The following is an 18,303-nucleotide window of genomic DNA, read 5'->3' as shown; positions in this document are numbered from 1 at the left end:
AATGTTGAATACCCCTGGATGTTGTGTTCCCAGCCTTGGTCACCCTGGAGCCATGTCTCCGTAATCCCAATTATATCATATTCATTAATAGCTGCCTGCACAGTTAATTTGTCCACCTTATTACGAATACTCCTTGCTTTGAGGCACAGAGCCTTCAGGTTTGTCTTTTTAACACACTTTGCCCTTTTTGATTTTTGCCTTGGGTTTCTCTGCCCTCCACTTTTACTTTTCTTCTTTCTATCTTTTGCTTCTACCCCCATTCCTCTTCCCTCTGTCTCCCTGCATAGGTTCCCATCCCACTGCCATATTAGGGAAGAGTGACCATAATATGATAGAATTTTATATCAAATTTGGAAGTGATTTAGTTAAATCCGAAACTAGGGTCTTAAGTCCAAACAAAGCAAACTACGTAGGTATGAGGGGCAAGTTGGCCAGGGTAGACTGGAAAACTACAGAAAAAGATATGATGGTATACCAGCAATGGCCAGCATTCCAAAAATTAATACATAATTTACAACAAACATACATTCCTTTAAGGCACAAAAACCTTACAGGAAAAGTGGTCCAACCATGACTAAGAGAAGTCAAAGATAGTATTGGATCAAAGATCCCTCGGGGGGAGTAGCCATGGCAGCAATGGATGGTGTGTATGCACTGTGATGTGGGTAGTTGTGGGATGGTGGGCAGGGCCACAGGACTGGGTGGGCTCCTTGTCCACCAATTGGGATGAGGATCAGGTCATCCCAGGGTTTACCAGGGAAGCTGGAGGGTATTGGCCTCACGCTCCTGTTGTTGGCCCTGGTGGCCAGGGTTGTAGGGCTGGTCTGGTGCAGATTGCCATTGGTGGTGGCTGGGCTGCCCATTGACCACTGTCCCTGTAGTGGGTCTGCTCCAACTGGGTATGTGCATGTCCTGCAAGGGGCATCACACTCGTTCCAAAGGTCCAGGCTACATGGTCAGGTAGCCTGCTGGACCTGGGGGTCTCCCGCAGGGGGATTCCATTGGCATCAGCGTGGTCCCTGTAGGACCCAATGTCCTTTGGCAGTGTACATGACACCTTGGCTCTGATCACACATAGTCGAGCCTGCATTGTACTTCTAACATTTGCATCACTTTTGGGAGTCCTGGTTTCAACAGGCATGGTTACATTAGGCATTTCACATTTTCTGTCATTATTGTTAAGCATAATAAACTTGTTCTTAACCTCACTGACACATGCATTCATCTCATTAGTCACATTTGTTAAAGCAGCATCACAATTCATGGTTACATTGCATACATTTTCATACTTGCACCCTTTAATTGCATCTTTAGCTTTAAAAAGTCCTTGTACTCAAATAGTTGAGATGGTCCCTTTAAATTTCTTTGGTTACCGGTCTCCTTTAAGGAAGCCTCCCAATCCGATTGGCCGCTAGGTGCCATGTGTCGCTCCTCCAACGCTGCCCCTTGTGGAATGGCCGTGGCCATTTTGATTACAGGTTCTGCTCCTCGTGGTGCGGCAGCCATCTTCTGGCTCTCCTGCAGGTAGGCTGTGGTGCTCTTTTCTTCCACAGGCCCGACCCTGGACGTCGGGAATCAATTTCTTTCGCCGATGTTCACCTCGGAGTGCTGTCTCTGCCTGGAAAGTGGAGTTTGGATCCTCGGTCCTGGAGATTTCGCCGTGGTGTTGTGGAGTCATCGCCGCGCTGTTGAGCTGGACAGTGGAACCTCCAGGTGCAGCGATGGGTCCATGTTCGAGGTCGATTGCTGGAGCCCGGAGGCCTGGGAGCAGTTTCGCTTGGACAGGATGCAGTTGTGGTCGGTTGGCGGGATTCATCCAAAGTTCTTCAAAGATCGTTTGGCTCATTGCAGACTGGCTCGTCCCTGTGTCACTCTCCATAGAAACTGGGACCATGTCGCCATCTACTTTCATCGCCCACGGAGAACTTGCGGTGGAGCAGATATGAGTTCCATACTCTTCTTCCAAGGGTTGAGCAACTTCACCTTCATATGAGTTGGAGCCCCGGTTATCAGCCAACTCATCTGAGACGCGGTGAGTACAGCCTTTTTTGCACATCCTTTGAAGGTGCCCTTTCTCTTTGCATGCATAGTCTTTGTAGCGGCACTGGTGGGCCATGTGGTTTCCTCCACAGCGCCAGCACAGGGCCATCCGGTTTGACCCATGTGGCAGACTCAGGGTTGCGGGACTCGGGGCAGTGTTTCTGCCCTGAGAAGTATCCATGCGGTGCAATGCTCTCGTCGGTTTAGAGTCCCTTAGTGCTTTATTTAGGTGGTCGCCAAAGTCGCACGGTGCAGCCAGTCTCCTTAAGTGTTCCAATCTTTCTACAAGAGCATCCCAATCTTCCCCATTGATAAACTGCTGAAAGATGCTGAGATTCGACACGCTGAGCATGTGGTTCGTGATCTCGTATTCTCATCACCAGTTGTAGTGTATGTAGGCACCTTTAGTAATGACTCCATGAGGCAGGGTATGATACTTAAACTGTATAGACCTGTAGTCCTTTATTTGTAGCTCCTCGAGTCAGGACATCAAACTGTGAGCTCCTTTATATACTGGGTTACCTGCAGTGTACAGGTAACCCCTAGGTCTCCAGCAGCAGCACCCTCCGGTGTACAGGTAAGGTGTATACAGTGTAAAGGTACATTCAGTGTTGCATAACAGTGTTACAGACATCACACAGTAAACAGGCATGCATATAAAACACTCACCTAGATCCCCAGGAATTCCCTTTGGACCCGGATTCCCTGGAAATCCGTGACGTCCGGGACTTCCGGGCAGACCACGAGAACCTTCCGGAGCGAAGAAACGTTGAGGAGGAGGGGCTGGTCCGTGTGGGCCTGGCAATCCCACTATACCTAGAGTCGAATCAAATGAAAGACTGAGTTAGTCAGCAAGCAGATATTCCATCCATTGCACTCTGAGCTTCCTCCTCCGAGTCCACCTCCCCTATTTGACAACATCACACTGAGGTTTAGAGCGCAAGTCTTTGATGTAAATTAAGAACAATACTGAGCCATTCAGCATTTTCATCCAGTCTTGATATAACTCCTCTATCAAATACGTGCTGTGTTCTATCTTTCAGCCAGATTCTTAAACACTCCCAGGGTTTACCCTGAAACCCCACAGCTTTGAGTGTAATGAATAGCCTTTCATGTGGAACTTTATCAATTGCCTTCCTGAAGTCTAGATACTCTTGTACCGTGCGGCTTTCACAGTTTGAGTGGGTTGTAGCATTCGGAAGATCAGGCAGAAATTTCCCCTTCTGAAACCCATGTGATGACAGCTTGGAGTTTGGAAGCCTGAAGGTTATTGGATAAAAGGAGGCCATTCAGCCCCTTGAGCCCGTTCCACACAGAGTTGCCCGGTTTAAAGGCTCTTGGGACGAATCGATTGGACCATGTGATAAGATTTCAGGTGTAACCATTTGGCTTTGCACTGCAGGTCACCCACTGAGTAGTAAATCGGAACTTTCGCCGGGATCTCCCACTATTATCGTCAGTAAATTGTGCACAGCAGGCGCCGGAATTTCCGATACATGTCTATGATGGGTAAGCCAGGACTACAAAGTCGGAGAATTTCCCCTTTGATTCCATCACCGTGAGGTAGTTATGCCAAAGCTGTCTACTGTGAGAAATAAGTGCTGATTGATTGATTGCACACTCCTGGTGAGGGAGGCGGGAATTCAATGACGCTCCAAATTCTTCTGTCCATTTATTTCCCTCCCTGGGTATTGGTGCAGGTTAAAGGAAATGGAACTGCAGCAATTGAATGAAAATGTTTTGTGGCTTGCGTAACATCACAGAAACATAGAAACATAGAAATTTACAGCGCAGAAGGAGGCCATTTCAGCCCATCGTGTCGCACCGCCCTAAAGGTTACATATAAACCTATAAACAATGACGGAAAGGAAAAGAGCACTCAGCCCAACCAGTCCGACTCACACAACTGCGACAACCCTTATACTAAAACATTCTACACTCCACCCCAACCGGAGCCATGCGATCTCCTGGGAGAGACAAAAACCAGATAAAAACTCAGGCCAATTCAGGGAGAAAAAATCTGGGAAAATTCCTCTCCGACCCATCTAGGCGATCGAAACTAGTCCAGGAGACCACCCTGGCCGTATTCTATTTCCCAGAGTACTTACCATTATATCTGCTCCGTCCAACAAAAGGTCATCCAGTCTAATCCCAATTACCAGCTCTAGGTCCGTAACCCTGCAGGTTACTGCACTTTAAGTGCCCATCCAACCATCTCTTAAAAGTGGTGAGGGTTTTTGCATCCACCACTCTTCCAGGCAGCGAGTTCCAGATCCCCACAACCCTCTGCGTAAGGAAGCCCCCCTCAAATCCCCTCTAAACCTTCCACCAACCACCTTAAAACTATGCCCCACGTAATAGACCCCTCCACCAATGGAAATAGACCCTTACTATTCACTATGTCCAGGCTCCACAATATTTTGTACACCTCAGTGAGGTCTCCTCTCAACCTCCTCTATTCCAATGAGAACAAACCCAGCCTATCCAATCTGTCCTCATAACTAAGATTCTCCATTCCAGGCAGCATCCGAGTAAATTTACTCTGCACCCTCTCGAGTGCAATCACGTCCTTCCTAGAATATGGCGACCAGAACTGCACGCAATACTCCAGCTATGGCCTAACCAAAGTTTTATACAATTTAAGCAGAACCTCCCTGCTCTTATACTCTATGCCTCGGCCAATAAAGGCAAGCATTCCGTATGCCTTCTTAACCACCTTATCCACCTGGCCTGCTACTTTCAGGGATCTGTGGACAAACGTTCCAGGGTCCCTTTGTTCATCTACACTATTAAGTGGCCGACCGCTTAATATGTGTATACCCTTTCCTTATTAGACCTCCCAAAGTGCATCACCTCACACAGAAACATAGAAAATAGGTGCAGGAGTAGGCCATTCGGCCCTTCAAGCCTGCACCACCATTCAATATGACCATTGCTGATCATGCAACTTCAGTACCCCACTCCTGCCTTCTCTCCATACCCCCTGATCCCTTCAGCCATAAGGGCCACATCTAACTCCTTTTTGAATATATCCAACGAACTGGACTCAACAACTTTCTGTGGTAGAGAATTCCACAGGTTCACAATTCTCTGGGTGAATAAGTTTCTTCTCATCTCGGTCCTATATGGCTTACCCCTTATCCTTAAACTGTGAACCCTGGTTCTGGACTTCCCCAACATCGGGAACATTCTTCCTGCATCTAACCTGTCCAATCCCATCAGAATTTTATGTGCTTCTATGAGATCCCCTCTCATTCTTCTAAATTCCAGTGAATATAAGCTTAGTCGATCCAGTCTTTCTTCATATGTCAGTCCTGCCATCCCGGGAATCAGTCTGGTGAATCTTCGCTGCACTCCCTCAATAGCAAGAATGTCCTTCTTCAGATTAGTAGACCAAAACTGCAAGGTGTGGATTCACCAAGGCTCTGTACAACTACAGTAGGACCTCCCTGCTCCTATACTCAAATCCTCTCGCTATGAAGGCCAACATGCCATTTGCTTTCTTTACTGCCTGCTGTACCTGCATGCCTACTTTCAATGACTGATGTACCATGACACCCAAGTCTCGTTGCACCTCCCCTTTTACTAATCTGTCACCATTCAGATAATAATCTGCCTTCCTGTTTATGCCACCAAAGTGGATAACCTCACATTTATCCACATTATACTGCATCTGCCATGCATTTGCCCACTCACCTAATCTGTCCAAGTCACCCAGCAGCCTCTTAGCATCCTCCTCGCAACACACTGCCACCCAGTTTAGTGTCATCTGCAAACTTGGAGATATTACATTCAATTCCTTCATCTAAATCATTAATTGTAAATAGCTGGGGTCCCAGCACTGAACCTTGCGGTACCCCACTAGTCACTGCCTGCCATTCTGAAAAGGACACGTTTATTCCCACTATCTGCCAACCAGTTCTCTATCCACGTCAATATATTACCCCAATATCATGTGCCTTAATTCTTCACACTAATCTCTTGTTTGGGACCTTGTCAAAAGCATTTTGAAAGTCCAAATACACCATATCCACTGGTTCTCCCTTATCCACTCTACTAGTTACATCCTCAAAATATTCTAGATTTGTCAAGCATGATTTCCCTTTCATAAATCCATGCTGACTTGGACTGATCCTGTCACTGCTTTTCAAATGTGCTGCTATTACATCTTTAATAATTGATTCCAGCATTTTCCCCACTACCGATGTCAGGCTAACTGGTCTATAATTCCCTGTTTTATCTCTCCCTCCCTTTTTAAAAAGTGAGGTTACATTAGCTACCCTCCAATCCATAGGAACTGATCCAGAGTCCATGAAATGTTGGAAAATGACCACCAATGCATCTACTATTTCTAGGGCCACTTCCTTAAGTACTCTGGGATGCAGACTATCAGGCCTTCAGGATTTATTGGCCTTCAATCCCATCAATTTCCCTAACACCATTTCCTGACTAATAAGGATTTCCCTCAGTTCCCGCAGTTTCTCCTTCTCGCTAGACCCTCAGTCCCCTAGTATTTTCGGGAGGTTCTTTATGTCTTCCTTAGTGAAGACAGAACTAAAGTATTTGTTCAATTGGTCTGCCATTTCCTTGTTCCCCATTATGTATTCACCTGATTCTGACTGCAAGGGACCTACTTCGCTGAATTAAACTACATTTGCCACTGCTCTGCCCACCTGACCAGTAGATTGATATCCTCCTCCAGCCCATGAATTTCCTCTTCATTATCAACCACACAGCCAATTTTAGTCATCTGCAAACTTCTTAATCATACTCCCTTATATTCAAATCTAAATCTATGATATATACCACAAAAAGCAAGGGTCCCAGTACTGAGCCCTGTGGAAACCCACTGGAAACATCCTTCCAGTCACAAAAACATCCATCAATCATTACCCTTTGCTTCCTACCTCCAAGCCAATTTTGGATCCAATTTGACACTTTGCCCTGTATCCCATGGGCTTTAACCTTCATGACCAGTCTACCATGTGGGACCTTATCAAAAGCTTTGCTAAAGTCCATATATACTACATCGTACACACTACGAGGAGGAAACCCTCTTGGTTTCCTCCTCAAAAATTTCAATCGGGTTAGTCAAACACGATCTTCCCTTAACAAATCCGCGCTGACTGTCCCTAATTAATCCTTGCCTTTCCAAATCAGATTTATCCTGTCTTTCAGGATTTTTTCCAATAATTTTCCCATCACTGAGGTTAGGCTGACACTCGGCCTATCCATTTCTCCCTTCTTAAACAAGGATATTACATTAACAGTCCTCCAATCCTCTGGCACCATGCCCAAATCCAAAGAGGACTGGAAAATGATGGTCAAGGCCTCTGCTATTTCCTCTTTTACTTCGCTCAACAGTCTGGGATGCATTTCATCCGGGCCTGGGGACTTGTCTACTTTCAAAGTTGCTAAACCCCTTACTACTTTCTCTCTGACTATATTTATTTCATCTAGAATATCACACTCCTCCTCAATTGCAGTATGTGCATTGCCCCATTCCTATGTGAAAACAGATGCAAAGTATTTGTTAAGAACCCTCCCAACATCTTCCACCTCCACACAAAGATTACCCTCATGGTCTCTAATAGGCCCTACCCTATCTTTAGTTACCCTCTTACTCTTAATATATTTATAGAACATCTTAGGGTTTTCCTTAATTTTACTGGCCAAGAATTTCTCGTGCTCTCTCTTAGCATTCCTAATATTCTTTTTAATTTTGTCGCTTAACTTTCTATATTCCTCTAAAGATTCTATAGTATTTAGCCGTTGATATATGACATAGCATCCCTTTTTTTCTTAATCCTCCCCTGTAAGTCCCTAGACATCTAGCGGGCTCTAGAATTATCTTTCCCAGCCTTTTTCTTTAAGGGCACATGTTTGCCTAAGCCTTCTGGATCTCCTCCTTAAATGCCTCCCACTGTCCCAACACTGATTTACCCACAAGTAGCTGTTTCCAGTCCACTGTGGCCAAAATCATTCCTTAACTTAGCAAAATTAGCTTTTCCCCAATTTGGAACTTTTATTACAGGCCTATTGTCCTTATCCATAACCAACTTGAATCTGCCAATTATGGTCACTGGCACCCAAGTGCTCTCCCACTAATACCCCTTCAACCTGCCCAGCTTCATTCCCCAAAACTAAATCCAAGTCCTCCCCCTCTTATGTTGGGCTTGTGACATACTGACTAAAAAAGTTCTTTTGAATGCATTTCAAGAATTCCGCACCCTCTATACCCTTCACACTAAATTTGTCCCAATCAATATTTGGATAGTGAAAATTCCCTATTATTACTACCTTATGGTTTTTGGACTTCACAGCAATTTGCTCCTCTATCTCCCTCCCACTGTTTGGGGGTCTATAATACACGGCCAGCAGTGTGATCGACCCTTTTTTATTTTTCAATTCGACCCATATGGCCTCATTTGATGTTCCCTCTAACATATCATCCCTCCTCACCGCTGCAATAGTTTCTTTAATCAGTACTGCAACCTTCCCCCCCCCCCGCCCCCCCTTTTACCCCTCTCTCTCTCTTGTCTAAAAATCCTGTAGCCAGGAATATTGATCTGCCATACCTGCCTCTCTTTCAGCCATGTTTCTGTATTGGCTATAATGTCATACTCCCAAGTATCTACCTGTGCTCTTAGCTCATCCGCCTTATTCGCTATACTCCTTGCATTAAAATATATACCATTCAGTACAGGAAGACCTCGTTGCTTACTACATACTAAGCCCTGTTGCCTCTGTCTTACAGATTTGCTTTCTAGATTCTTGCTATCCAATTTCTGCTTTACTTCCTTCCCTTTGAAATTTGTTCTCAGGTTCCCATCCCCCTGCCAAGCTAATTTAAACTCTCCTCAACAGCATGAGCAAAACTCCACTTGCACTAATGAAATGAAAATTGTAAATTCTGCTGCATCCTAAGCAATGCTGCAAGTTAATCCAGGAATGCAACAGTTTCTGCATGTCCCTTTGAGCACAGTCTGGATACGGTTGATACAGAGCAAGGTATATCTGGAGTGTTAGCAAAAACTCAATACCAGTTGTACATCAGGAGGACGAGGGAGGAACGTAGCACAATTTAAATCGGAAAGAGAAAACGCTTCACTTACCAGCTAATCCAATTGGACCGATCACTCCAAGTGCTCCCTGGTCTCCATGTGGTCCTTTCCTCCCAGGGTAACCCATCATACCCTGCTCACCTTTTTGACCTTTCAATATATAAATAAAAAATAATCAGTCACAACTGATTTGAAAATAAATATAAATGTACAGGATTGAGTTAACAGATTTAAGGTATTACATTAGCACATTTAACGCAAAAGTAGAGGGAAAATTCTTTGCTCCCGCACTCCCAGTAAGGAGATCTGCCTCAAGGGTGCAGGGGTTGGAGAATCAGCAATGCATAGCCCTGTCTTTGATCCCATGGTCCTCTTCGAATGTGTTTCTCTACGGTAAGAGTATTGGGGTGAATTTGGAGAAGGGCGGGAACCCAAAACAAAGGTAACCACACTTTCCGCCCATTTTGTTCCATCCCTCTCCCCAACTTCTGTCTGAGGCTTAACTAGACTGTTCGCAACTTGGGCGTCATATTTGACCCTGACAGTGCTTTCCACCACATATCCGCAGCATAACTAAGTCCGCCTATTTCCACCTCCGTAACATCGCCCGTCTCCGTCCTTGCCTCAGCATTACTGCCTTTGTTGCTTGACTATTCCAATGCACTCCTGGCTGGCTCCCACATTCTACCCTATGCAAACTTGAGGTGATCCAAAACTGGGCTGCCCGTGTCCTAATGTGCACCAAGTCCCATTCACCCATTACTCCTGTGCTCGCTGACTTACATTGGCTCCCGGTTAAGCAACGTCTCGATTTCAAAATTCTCATCCTTATTTTCAAATCCCTCCATGGCGGCGCCTATCCCTATCTCTGTAATTTCCTCCAGCCCCACAACCCCATGAGATATCTGTGCTCCTCTAATTCTGCCCCTTTGAGCATCCCTGATTATAATCACTCCAGCATTGGTGGCCGTGGTTTCTGTTGCCTAGGCCCTAAGCTGTGGAACTCCCTCTCCGCCTCTCTACCTCTCTTTCCTCCTAAAGACACTACCTCTTTGATCAAGCTTTTGGTCACCTGCGCTAATTTCTACTTATGTGGCTTGTTGTCAAATGTTTTATTTGATAATACTCCTGTGAAGCGCCTTGGGACGTTGCACTACGTTAAAGGCACTATATAAATATAAGTTATTGTTGTTGTTTTACCACACTCCCGATATTCAGGTCCACAAGTCAACAGAACTGCATATGGGGCGGGGCCTAAAATGGGCGCCCAATGAGACACTGCCTGCTTTAGAACCTCTGCTAAGTACAATAGGGCCAAGAGAATAAGGCCCATTGTCTTGCAAACATTTTCATTTCCCTGTGTCTTAATAAAGTCTTTAGTTAACATCTAATTCTGGATAATTTCCCCACAAAACAGTATAAAAACCTACATGAAAGATCTCTGACTTGCCTTTGTTGCCGGAAATGCCATCGATCCCCGAAAGACCAGAAGATCCCGCATCACCTCCCAGTCCCGGTGGTCCTGGGAAACCAGCTGTTCCTTGGACCCCTGGCTCACCCTTAATCCCAGGGGGGGCCCACCTGCCAGATGGACCTGGTTGGCCTGGGTAACCTATAAGATAGTCCGAGATAATATTAATGATCATCGTTGTCTCACCCAGGTGTCCATCATTCGTACATCTTTCGTCTCTGTGTCAGAAGACCTTGTGTTCAAGTCAAACGCCACAGCCTCGAACACGAACTTAAAGCAGACATCCCAAAACCGCTAACCGCAGGCTAGCTATGATTTACAGTCCACGGACAGACTCCATGGTTTTTCGATATGCACGGTGAGCGGACAGTGCTTCCTGACAAGTCACAGACACTCAGTGTTGACCAGTAATGGTCGCTCAGTGTTGGCTAGTGACGGTTACTCGGTGTTGACCAGTGACGGTTACTCAGTGTTGACCAGTGATGGTTGCTCAGTGTTGGCTAGTGACGGTCACTCTGTGTCGAACAGTCGGTCACTCAGTGTTGACCAGTGATAGTCACTCAGTGTTGACCAGTCAGTCACTCAGTGTTGACCAGTCGGTCACTCGATGTTGACCTGTGATGGTCACTCACAGAAACAACACCACCACATGGCGAGAATACATTACCTTGAGGACCGTCCACTCCTCTTGGCCCGGGATTGCCTATTTTCCCTGGTTTGTTCGATGGTATTAAGGGTCCTGGGTTGCCCGGAGGTCCGAGTGGGCCGAGGGGGCCTGGTTCACCTAAAATAAATCACATAAAATATCGTGAGAATTTGCAGAGGTTTTAACAAGCGATAGTATCCGATCTTGTCCAACAAATGTGTTTTACACAGCATCGAGCACCATATGTATCATGTATCTCACACTACTGTATATAACTGTATCTTACCATGCTATACATGACTGTAACTAGATATGACTTGTAACCACAAGCATACTTTATCATCAGGGGTGCACTTGCAGGAGACACTGCATACCTGTTCCACACAGGTATATAAAGGCAGGTCTCAGGCAAGTGTGGCACTCGAGAGCTGTGAAATAAGGTGCAGGTCCAGAGTGACCTTAACTTCAGCATGTGCCTCGTGTAAGTCTGTACTGCAGGGTCAGGACTTTACAGTGGCGACGAGTTACGGGATCACAGAATCCACAGAATGGCTACCAACGGGTCAGATGAGAAATACAATGCTGGAGACAATTGGGAGGACTTTATAGAAAGGCTCCAGCAAAGCTTTGTAACCAAAGACTGGTTGGGCGACGATAAGGCAGACAAGAGAAGAGCCCATCTCTTGACCAGCTGTGGCTCGAAAACATATGCCTTAATGAAGGATCTGCTGGCACCCGAGAAACCAGCAAGCAAGTCGTTTGAGGAGTTGAGCACACTGGTGAGAGACCACCTCAAGCCAGCGAGCAGCCTACACATGACCAGACACAGGTTCTACAACTACAGACGCTGTGTGGGCCAGAGCATACTCGACTTCATGGCGGAACTTCGGAGGCTGGCTAGTTTATGTGAGTTCTCTGATGAACTAAGGAAAGAAGTACTGAGAGACTTTTTTGTTGAAGGAATAGGCCATGCAAGCATATTCCGAAAGCTTATGGAGACCAAGAACTTGACCCTAGAGGCAGCAGCACTGGTCGCACAGATATTCTTGAGAGGAGAAGAAGAAACGAGGTTGATCTACACTGCGGGTACGACAACTAACGAAACATCGGAACAAGGGGTTCACGGCGTGAAACAAGCCACTCCCCCCACTCACAGACAAAGGCAGGAGAGCAGGCCTTCAACAACAGGCAGTGGCGCCAGAAGCCATCAAGGGCCACATGAATGGCCGTTCACACCTCATCAACCCACAATGCGAGCAATCAACTACAGATTGAGAGAAGCTCAAGAGAGATCAGCCAGACGCAGCTCATCCTTCGGAAACAATGGAAGCGGTCTGTGCTGGAGATGTGGGGGACGGCACTCAACAAGGGGGTGTCGATTTCAGCATGCTGTTTGCAGAAACTGCAACTATACAGGGCATCTGGCTCACATGTGCAGAAAAACAGCAGCTCGGCTGGTATACGAATCGGAAGGGTCGGAAAGTGGACCAGAAGACGATGGGGACAGTGCCCGGGATGCCGAGGTACAGCGGATCAACACGATCAATGCCAACTGTTCTTACAACAAGACGCCTCCAATAATGATGAGGGTCCTATTCAACGGGATACCCGTCAACATGGAACTGGACACGGGAGCTAGTCAATCTCTCATGAACGTCCAACAATTTGAACAGCTGTGGCCGCACAAAAGCAACAGACCAAAACTCACAAGGATCGACACCAAACTAAGGACCTATAACCAAAGAAATCATCCCAGTCCTTGGCAGCGCCATGCTCTCAGTCACACACAAAGGGACGGTGAACTGACTTCCCCTGTGGATTGTCCCCGGAGATACCCCAGCACTGTTGGGGAGAAGCTGGCTGGCAAAACTAAATTTGAAATGGGATGATGTTCATGCCATGTTGTCAGAGGAACGGACCTCCTGCTCAACAGTTCTAAGTCATTTCGAACATCTCTTTCAGCCATGTGTGGGCACCTTCAAAGGGGCTAAAGTTAAAATCTACATCACACAGGATGCCAGACCGGTCCATCACAAGGCTAGAGCTGTGCCTTATGTGATGAGGGAAAAGACTGAACACTAATTGGACCAGCTTCTGCGGGAAGGCATTATCTCACCCGTGGAATTGAGCGACTGGGCAAGTCCCATCGTCCCCGTCATGAAGCCTGATGGATCCGTACGAATCTGTGGGGACTACAAATCTACCATAAAGAGAGTCTCCCTACGGGACCAGTACCCGCTGCCCAGAGCGGAGGACTTATTTGCCACATTGGCTGGAGGTAAACTTTTCTCAAAATTAGACCTCACATCTGCGTATATGATGCAAGAATTGACCGAGGAATCCAAGCTACTCACCACCATCAACACACATCGAGGCCTTTTTATGTACAATCGATGCCCATTCGGTGTCAGGTCGGCAGCTGTTATATTCCAGCGCAACATGGAGAGTCTGCTCAAGTCCATCCCGGGGACGGTTGTGTTTCAAGATGACATACTCATCACGGGCAGGGACACCGACTCCCATCTCCGCAATTTGGAGGAAGTACTAAGTCGATTGGATCGGGTAGGCCTAAGAGTTAAGAAATCCAAGTGTCTGTTTCTCGCACCCGAGGTTGAACTTTTGGGCAGAAGGATTGCCGCTGATGGAATCCGCCCAACAGAATCCAAAACCGAAGCAATTCGTCTGGCACCCAGGCCCCGGAATGTCTTAGAACTGTGTGCCTTTCTCGGGCTACTCAATTACTTTGGGAACTTTATGCAGAACTTGAGCACACTCCTGGAACCTCTCCACATGCTACTCAGAAAGGGGTGTGATTGGTTTTGGGGGGACGCCCAAGAACGCGCCTTCAATAAGGCACGCAACCTTCTATGTTCCAACAGTGTTTTAGCCTTTTTTGACCCAGGTAAAAAGCTAGTTCTTACATGTGATGCGTCAGCGTACGGGGTCGGGTGCGTTTTACAGCATGTCAATGATGCGGGTAAATTACAACCCATTGCTTATGCCTCCAGGTCACTTTCGCGGGCGGAGCGCGGGTACGGTATGGTTGAGAAGGAGGCACTCGCATGCGTGTACTGTGTCAAAAAGATGCACCAATACCTTTTCGGGGTCAAGTTCACGTTAGAAACCGACCACAAACCCCTCACCTCCCTGCTATCCGAGTGCAAGGCAATAAACGCCAACGCCTCGGCGCGCATTCAGCAGTGGGCACTCATGCTGGCATCTTACGACTACACAATAAGGCATAGACCAGGCACAGACAACTGCGCCGACGCGCTTAGCAGGCTACCCCTGGCGACCACGGAAGGGTCCGACGAACAGGACTGTGAGATGGTCATGGCAGTCAATGCCTTTGAGTCCACAGGTTCGCCCATGACAGCTCGCCAAATCAGAGCCTGGACGACCAGTGAACCCACGTTATCCTTAGTCAAAAGATGTGTTTTAACTGGTGACTGGGCAGAGGCTCGCGATGCCTGCCCCGAGGAGATCAAACCTTTCCATAGGCGCATGCATGAACTATCACTACAGGCGGACTGCCTGATGTGGGGCAGCCGAGTAGTTATGCCTTTGCGAAGCAGGGAGGCACTTGTCCGGGAGCTCCACCGCGAGCACCCGGGGATCGTCCTTATGAAGGCTATAGCCAGATCCCACATCTGGTGGCCTGACATTGACGCGGATTTGGACCTCTGCGTCCGGCGGTGCATCACTTGTGCCCAACTCAGTAATGCCCCCAGGGAGGTCCCCCTAAGCCCCTGGCCCTGGCCCACCAAACCGTAGTCGCGGGTGCGTGTTGACTATGTGGGCCCATTCATGGGCAAAATGTTCCTCGTAGTCGTCGATGCATTTTCAAAGTGGATTGAGTGCACCATTTTAAATTCGAGCACCACCTCCACCACAGTAGAGAGCCTTAGAACCATGTTTGCAACGCACGGCATTCCTGACATATTGGTCACTGATAATGGTCCGTGCTTCACCGGCGCAGAATTCCAAGATTTTATAAGTGACCACGGCATAAATCACGCAGGCCTCCAATGGCCAGGCGGAGTGAGCAGTGCAAATCGTTAAACAAGGCATGATAAAAATCCAAGGTCCCGCGCTGCAGAGCCGCCTGTCGCGACTGCTGCTGGCATACAGATCTCGTCCGCATTCGTTGACTGGGGTTCCCCCTGCGCAATTATTGATGAAACGGACCTTAAAGACTAGGCTCTCGTTAATCCTCCCAGACATGCATGAAATTGTTGAGGCAAAGTGCCGGAAGTAACTGAGTACCATGACCGAAATTCGAGGGGGAGGTGGAATGAGATAGGGGACAAAGTGTTTGTGCTAAACTATGGCAGGGGTCCCAAATGACTTGCAGGGAGAGTAACAGGCAAGGAAGGAAACAGGCTACTGGTTGTACAAATGGACAATGGCCAAACCTGCCGGAGGCATGTAGACCAAGTAAAAAGTAGATTCACCAACAACACTGCAGAACCAGAGGCAGACTACAACGTGGGACTCACACCACACCTGGTGAACAGACAGAGGGAACAACCTGAGGAAAGGGCAGTCTCAACAGACAGCCCAGGCGAGATATCAGCAATCATACTGAACGAAACAGACAGCCCAGGTGAGAAACCAGCAATCACACCGAAAGAAGAACAGGCACCAAGGCAAACAACTGAACCACAACTAAGACGCTCCACGCGAGAGCGTAGACCACCTGAGAGACTGAATCTATAAAGACAATAAGACCTTGGGGGAGGGTGATGTCATGTATCTCACACTACTGTATATAACTGTATCTTACCATGCTATACATGACTGTAATTAGATATGACCAGTAACCACAAGCATACTTTACCACCAGGGGTGCACTTGCAGGAGACACTGCATACATGTTCCACACAGTATATAAAGGCAGGTCTCAGGCAAGTGTGACACTCGAGAGCTGTGAAATAAAGGTGCAGGTCCAGAGTGACCTTAACTTCAGCATGTGCCTCGTGTAAGTCTGTACTGCAGGGTCAGGACTTTACAATATGTGCTGGAGAATCAGAGAGTCACACAGCCTCGAACACATGAACAGTCGTACTGATTTATTCAACACTTACCAGTCTCGCCCCTGGGTCCAGAGTCTCCTGGTAGACCGGGATTCCCGGGTTGTGTGCTCGATACTCCTCGCTCCCCTTTCTCACCTGGATCACCGAGCTGACTGTGAGTTCCTCTCCCACTGACACCTGCCAGCAAAACAACATTACACGTTAACACGTTACTAGCAATGTGCTCTTTAATCCTTTTCTGGGCTGAGCGGCCCCTTTAATGGACGATTCTAAAATCCTGCAAGTGAGTTTTTGCATTTAAAAGCCGATGAGCCAGCTGTGCGGGTGCTCCAGAGTGCTACGTGCGCTTAAAGGGAACACTGGTTACCATCGCTGTCTAATGCTAATTGTCAGCTTGGCTCATAGTAACACTTTGGAAGCCGAAGGTCATAGGTTTAAGCCTGAGCCCATAATCCAAGGCTGGCACTTGATTGCTGTACCGAGGGAGTGCAGCATTGTTCGAGGAGCCGCTAAACCGAGCCCCTGTTTGCTCATTTAACTGATCCCACGGTGCTTTTCAAAAAAGAGTTCCTCCGAAAATGCAGTGCTCCTTCAGTACTGCCCCTCTGACAGTGCAGCGCTCCCTCAGTCCTTCCCCTCTGACAGTGCAGCGCTCCCTCAGTCCTGCCCCTCTGACAGTGCAGCGCTCCCTCAGTCCTGCCCCTCTGACAGTGCAGCGCTCCCTCAGTTCTGCCCCTCTGACAGTGCAGCGCTCCCTCAGTACTGCCCCTCCCACAATGCAGCGCTCGCTCAATACTGCCTCTCCGACAGTGCAACACTCGCTCAGTGCTGCACTGAAGTGTCAGCCAGGATTTTGTACTCGAGTTTCTGAATTGGAGGCGCGAGTGCTACCCACTGAGCCACGGCTAACACAACTCGCTCCCTTTGTCTATATTGATGGAGTAATTGGTCAGAGAAATAGCTAGACCGTACCTGGGGATCCTGAGAAACCTTTATTTCCTTTTAACCCGTCTAAACCTAGCAGACCATCGGTACCTCGCAAACCTGTTGGAAAATTAAAAATTCACAATTATTAACATTAAAATAGAGAATCCTAAAGTTTCAGCATTTTACATTGAAAACCACCAAAGCATTAAACCCCAACCCCACCCCACAAGGTGTATGGTCAATATATTGATCAGTGAAAGGAGATTTGCCTTTGAGTCTGATCAAGAACTCAGCCCCAGATTAAGCATCTCAGAAAAAGTTCCAGGGAGAACAATAAGTTACAAAGCGGGATGTGCAACTCTTTTTGAGACGGATCCCAGTGTCATGGCCTGTGTGTGGGTGGGAGGAGATTACATAGAAATTCAACCTCCCCATACATGAAAACTCTGAGCCCCCCCCCCCACCATTCACCAAGAAATGGCAACTCCTCACGGCTTGAGGACTTTGGACCACTGGTTCCCAAAACTCTCCACCACTGGGGGTTTTCCTCGCCTCATGTCTGCGTCTGTTGCAAACTCATTGATAGAGATCAATTGCTGTGATTGGTCAACAACACCATTATCGTTGGATCGTGCAACTCCCGGGATGGGAGAAAATGAACTACATGGACCCTGGTCTTTTATCATCTCACAATTCGATGCTCCCCATACGTAATCAATGAGACAGCCCAAACACAAGGCACTGCAGCACAATGTCCACAAAATACGGGAAATCCATACACAAAGAAATCAATCCACACTCTGCCTGGCCCCTCCTCTGAAGCGTGAACAGTTGGAGACTTTAACTTCCCCTCTTTAAACCTCTGGGCCTGGGACCACTATCAAAGGCCGAATCGCGATGGGTTGAAAGAGGTTGGTTTTATATCCACCAATCAGGGAACAGTCACTTCCCATCCTCCAGACCTGGAAAGTGACTGAAAAGGCAGAGTTGGAGCTGGAAGTGGCTCTGTGTACAGTTGTTCAAGAGTGCGAGGGGGTTTGTGGGAGCCTTCCCAGTTGGATCTAGCCTACGGGATGTGTTGAGTTACAAGAAGTGCAGGCAGCCCATTCTCAGATCCCC

General features: G+C 47.5%; 1 protein-coding gene across 1 annotated transcript in view; it reads right to left on the bottom strand.

Moving 5' to 3' along the window:
- The window catches only part of LOC139274985 (collagen alpha-6(IV) chain-like), a 401,423-nt gene that overhangs the window by 38,352 nt on the left and 344,768 nt on the right, over positions 1-18,303 (bottom strand). Inside the window, exons 39-44 of the mRNA XM_070891802.1 lie at positions 17,230-17,301; positions 16,309-16,434; positions 11,243-11,359; positions 10,555-10,716; positions 9,156-9,254; positions 2,710-2,856 (exon numbers count right to left, since the gene is read on the bottom strand). Coding sequence (XP_070747903.1) covers positions 2,710-2,856; positions 9,156-9,254; positions 10,555-10,716; positions 11,243-11,359; positions 16,309-16,434; positions 17,230-17,301 — 723 coding nt within the window. The remainder of the gene's footprint in view (positions 1-2,709; positions 2,857-9,155; positions 9,255-10,554; positions 10,717-11,242; positions 11,360-16,308; positions 16,435-17,229; positions 17,302-18,303) is intronic.

Source organism: Pristiophorus japonicus, chromosome 10, assembly GCF_044704955.1.
Source record: "Pristiophorus japonicus isolate sPriJap1 chromosome 10, sPriJap1.hap1, whole genome shotgun sequence".
NCBI classification, from domain to species: Eukaryota; Metazoa; Chordata; class Chondrichthyes; family Pristiophoridae; genus Pristiophorus; species Pristiophorus japonicus.
The sequence above is the reverse complement of the archived record's forward strand: the minus strand, read 5'-3'. Positions and strand labels throughout refer to the sequence as shown.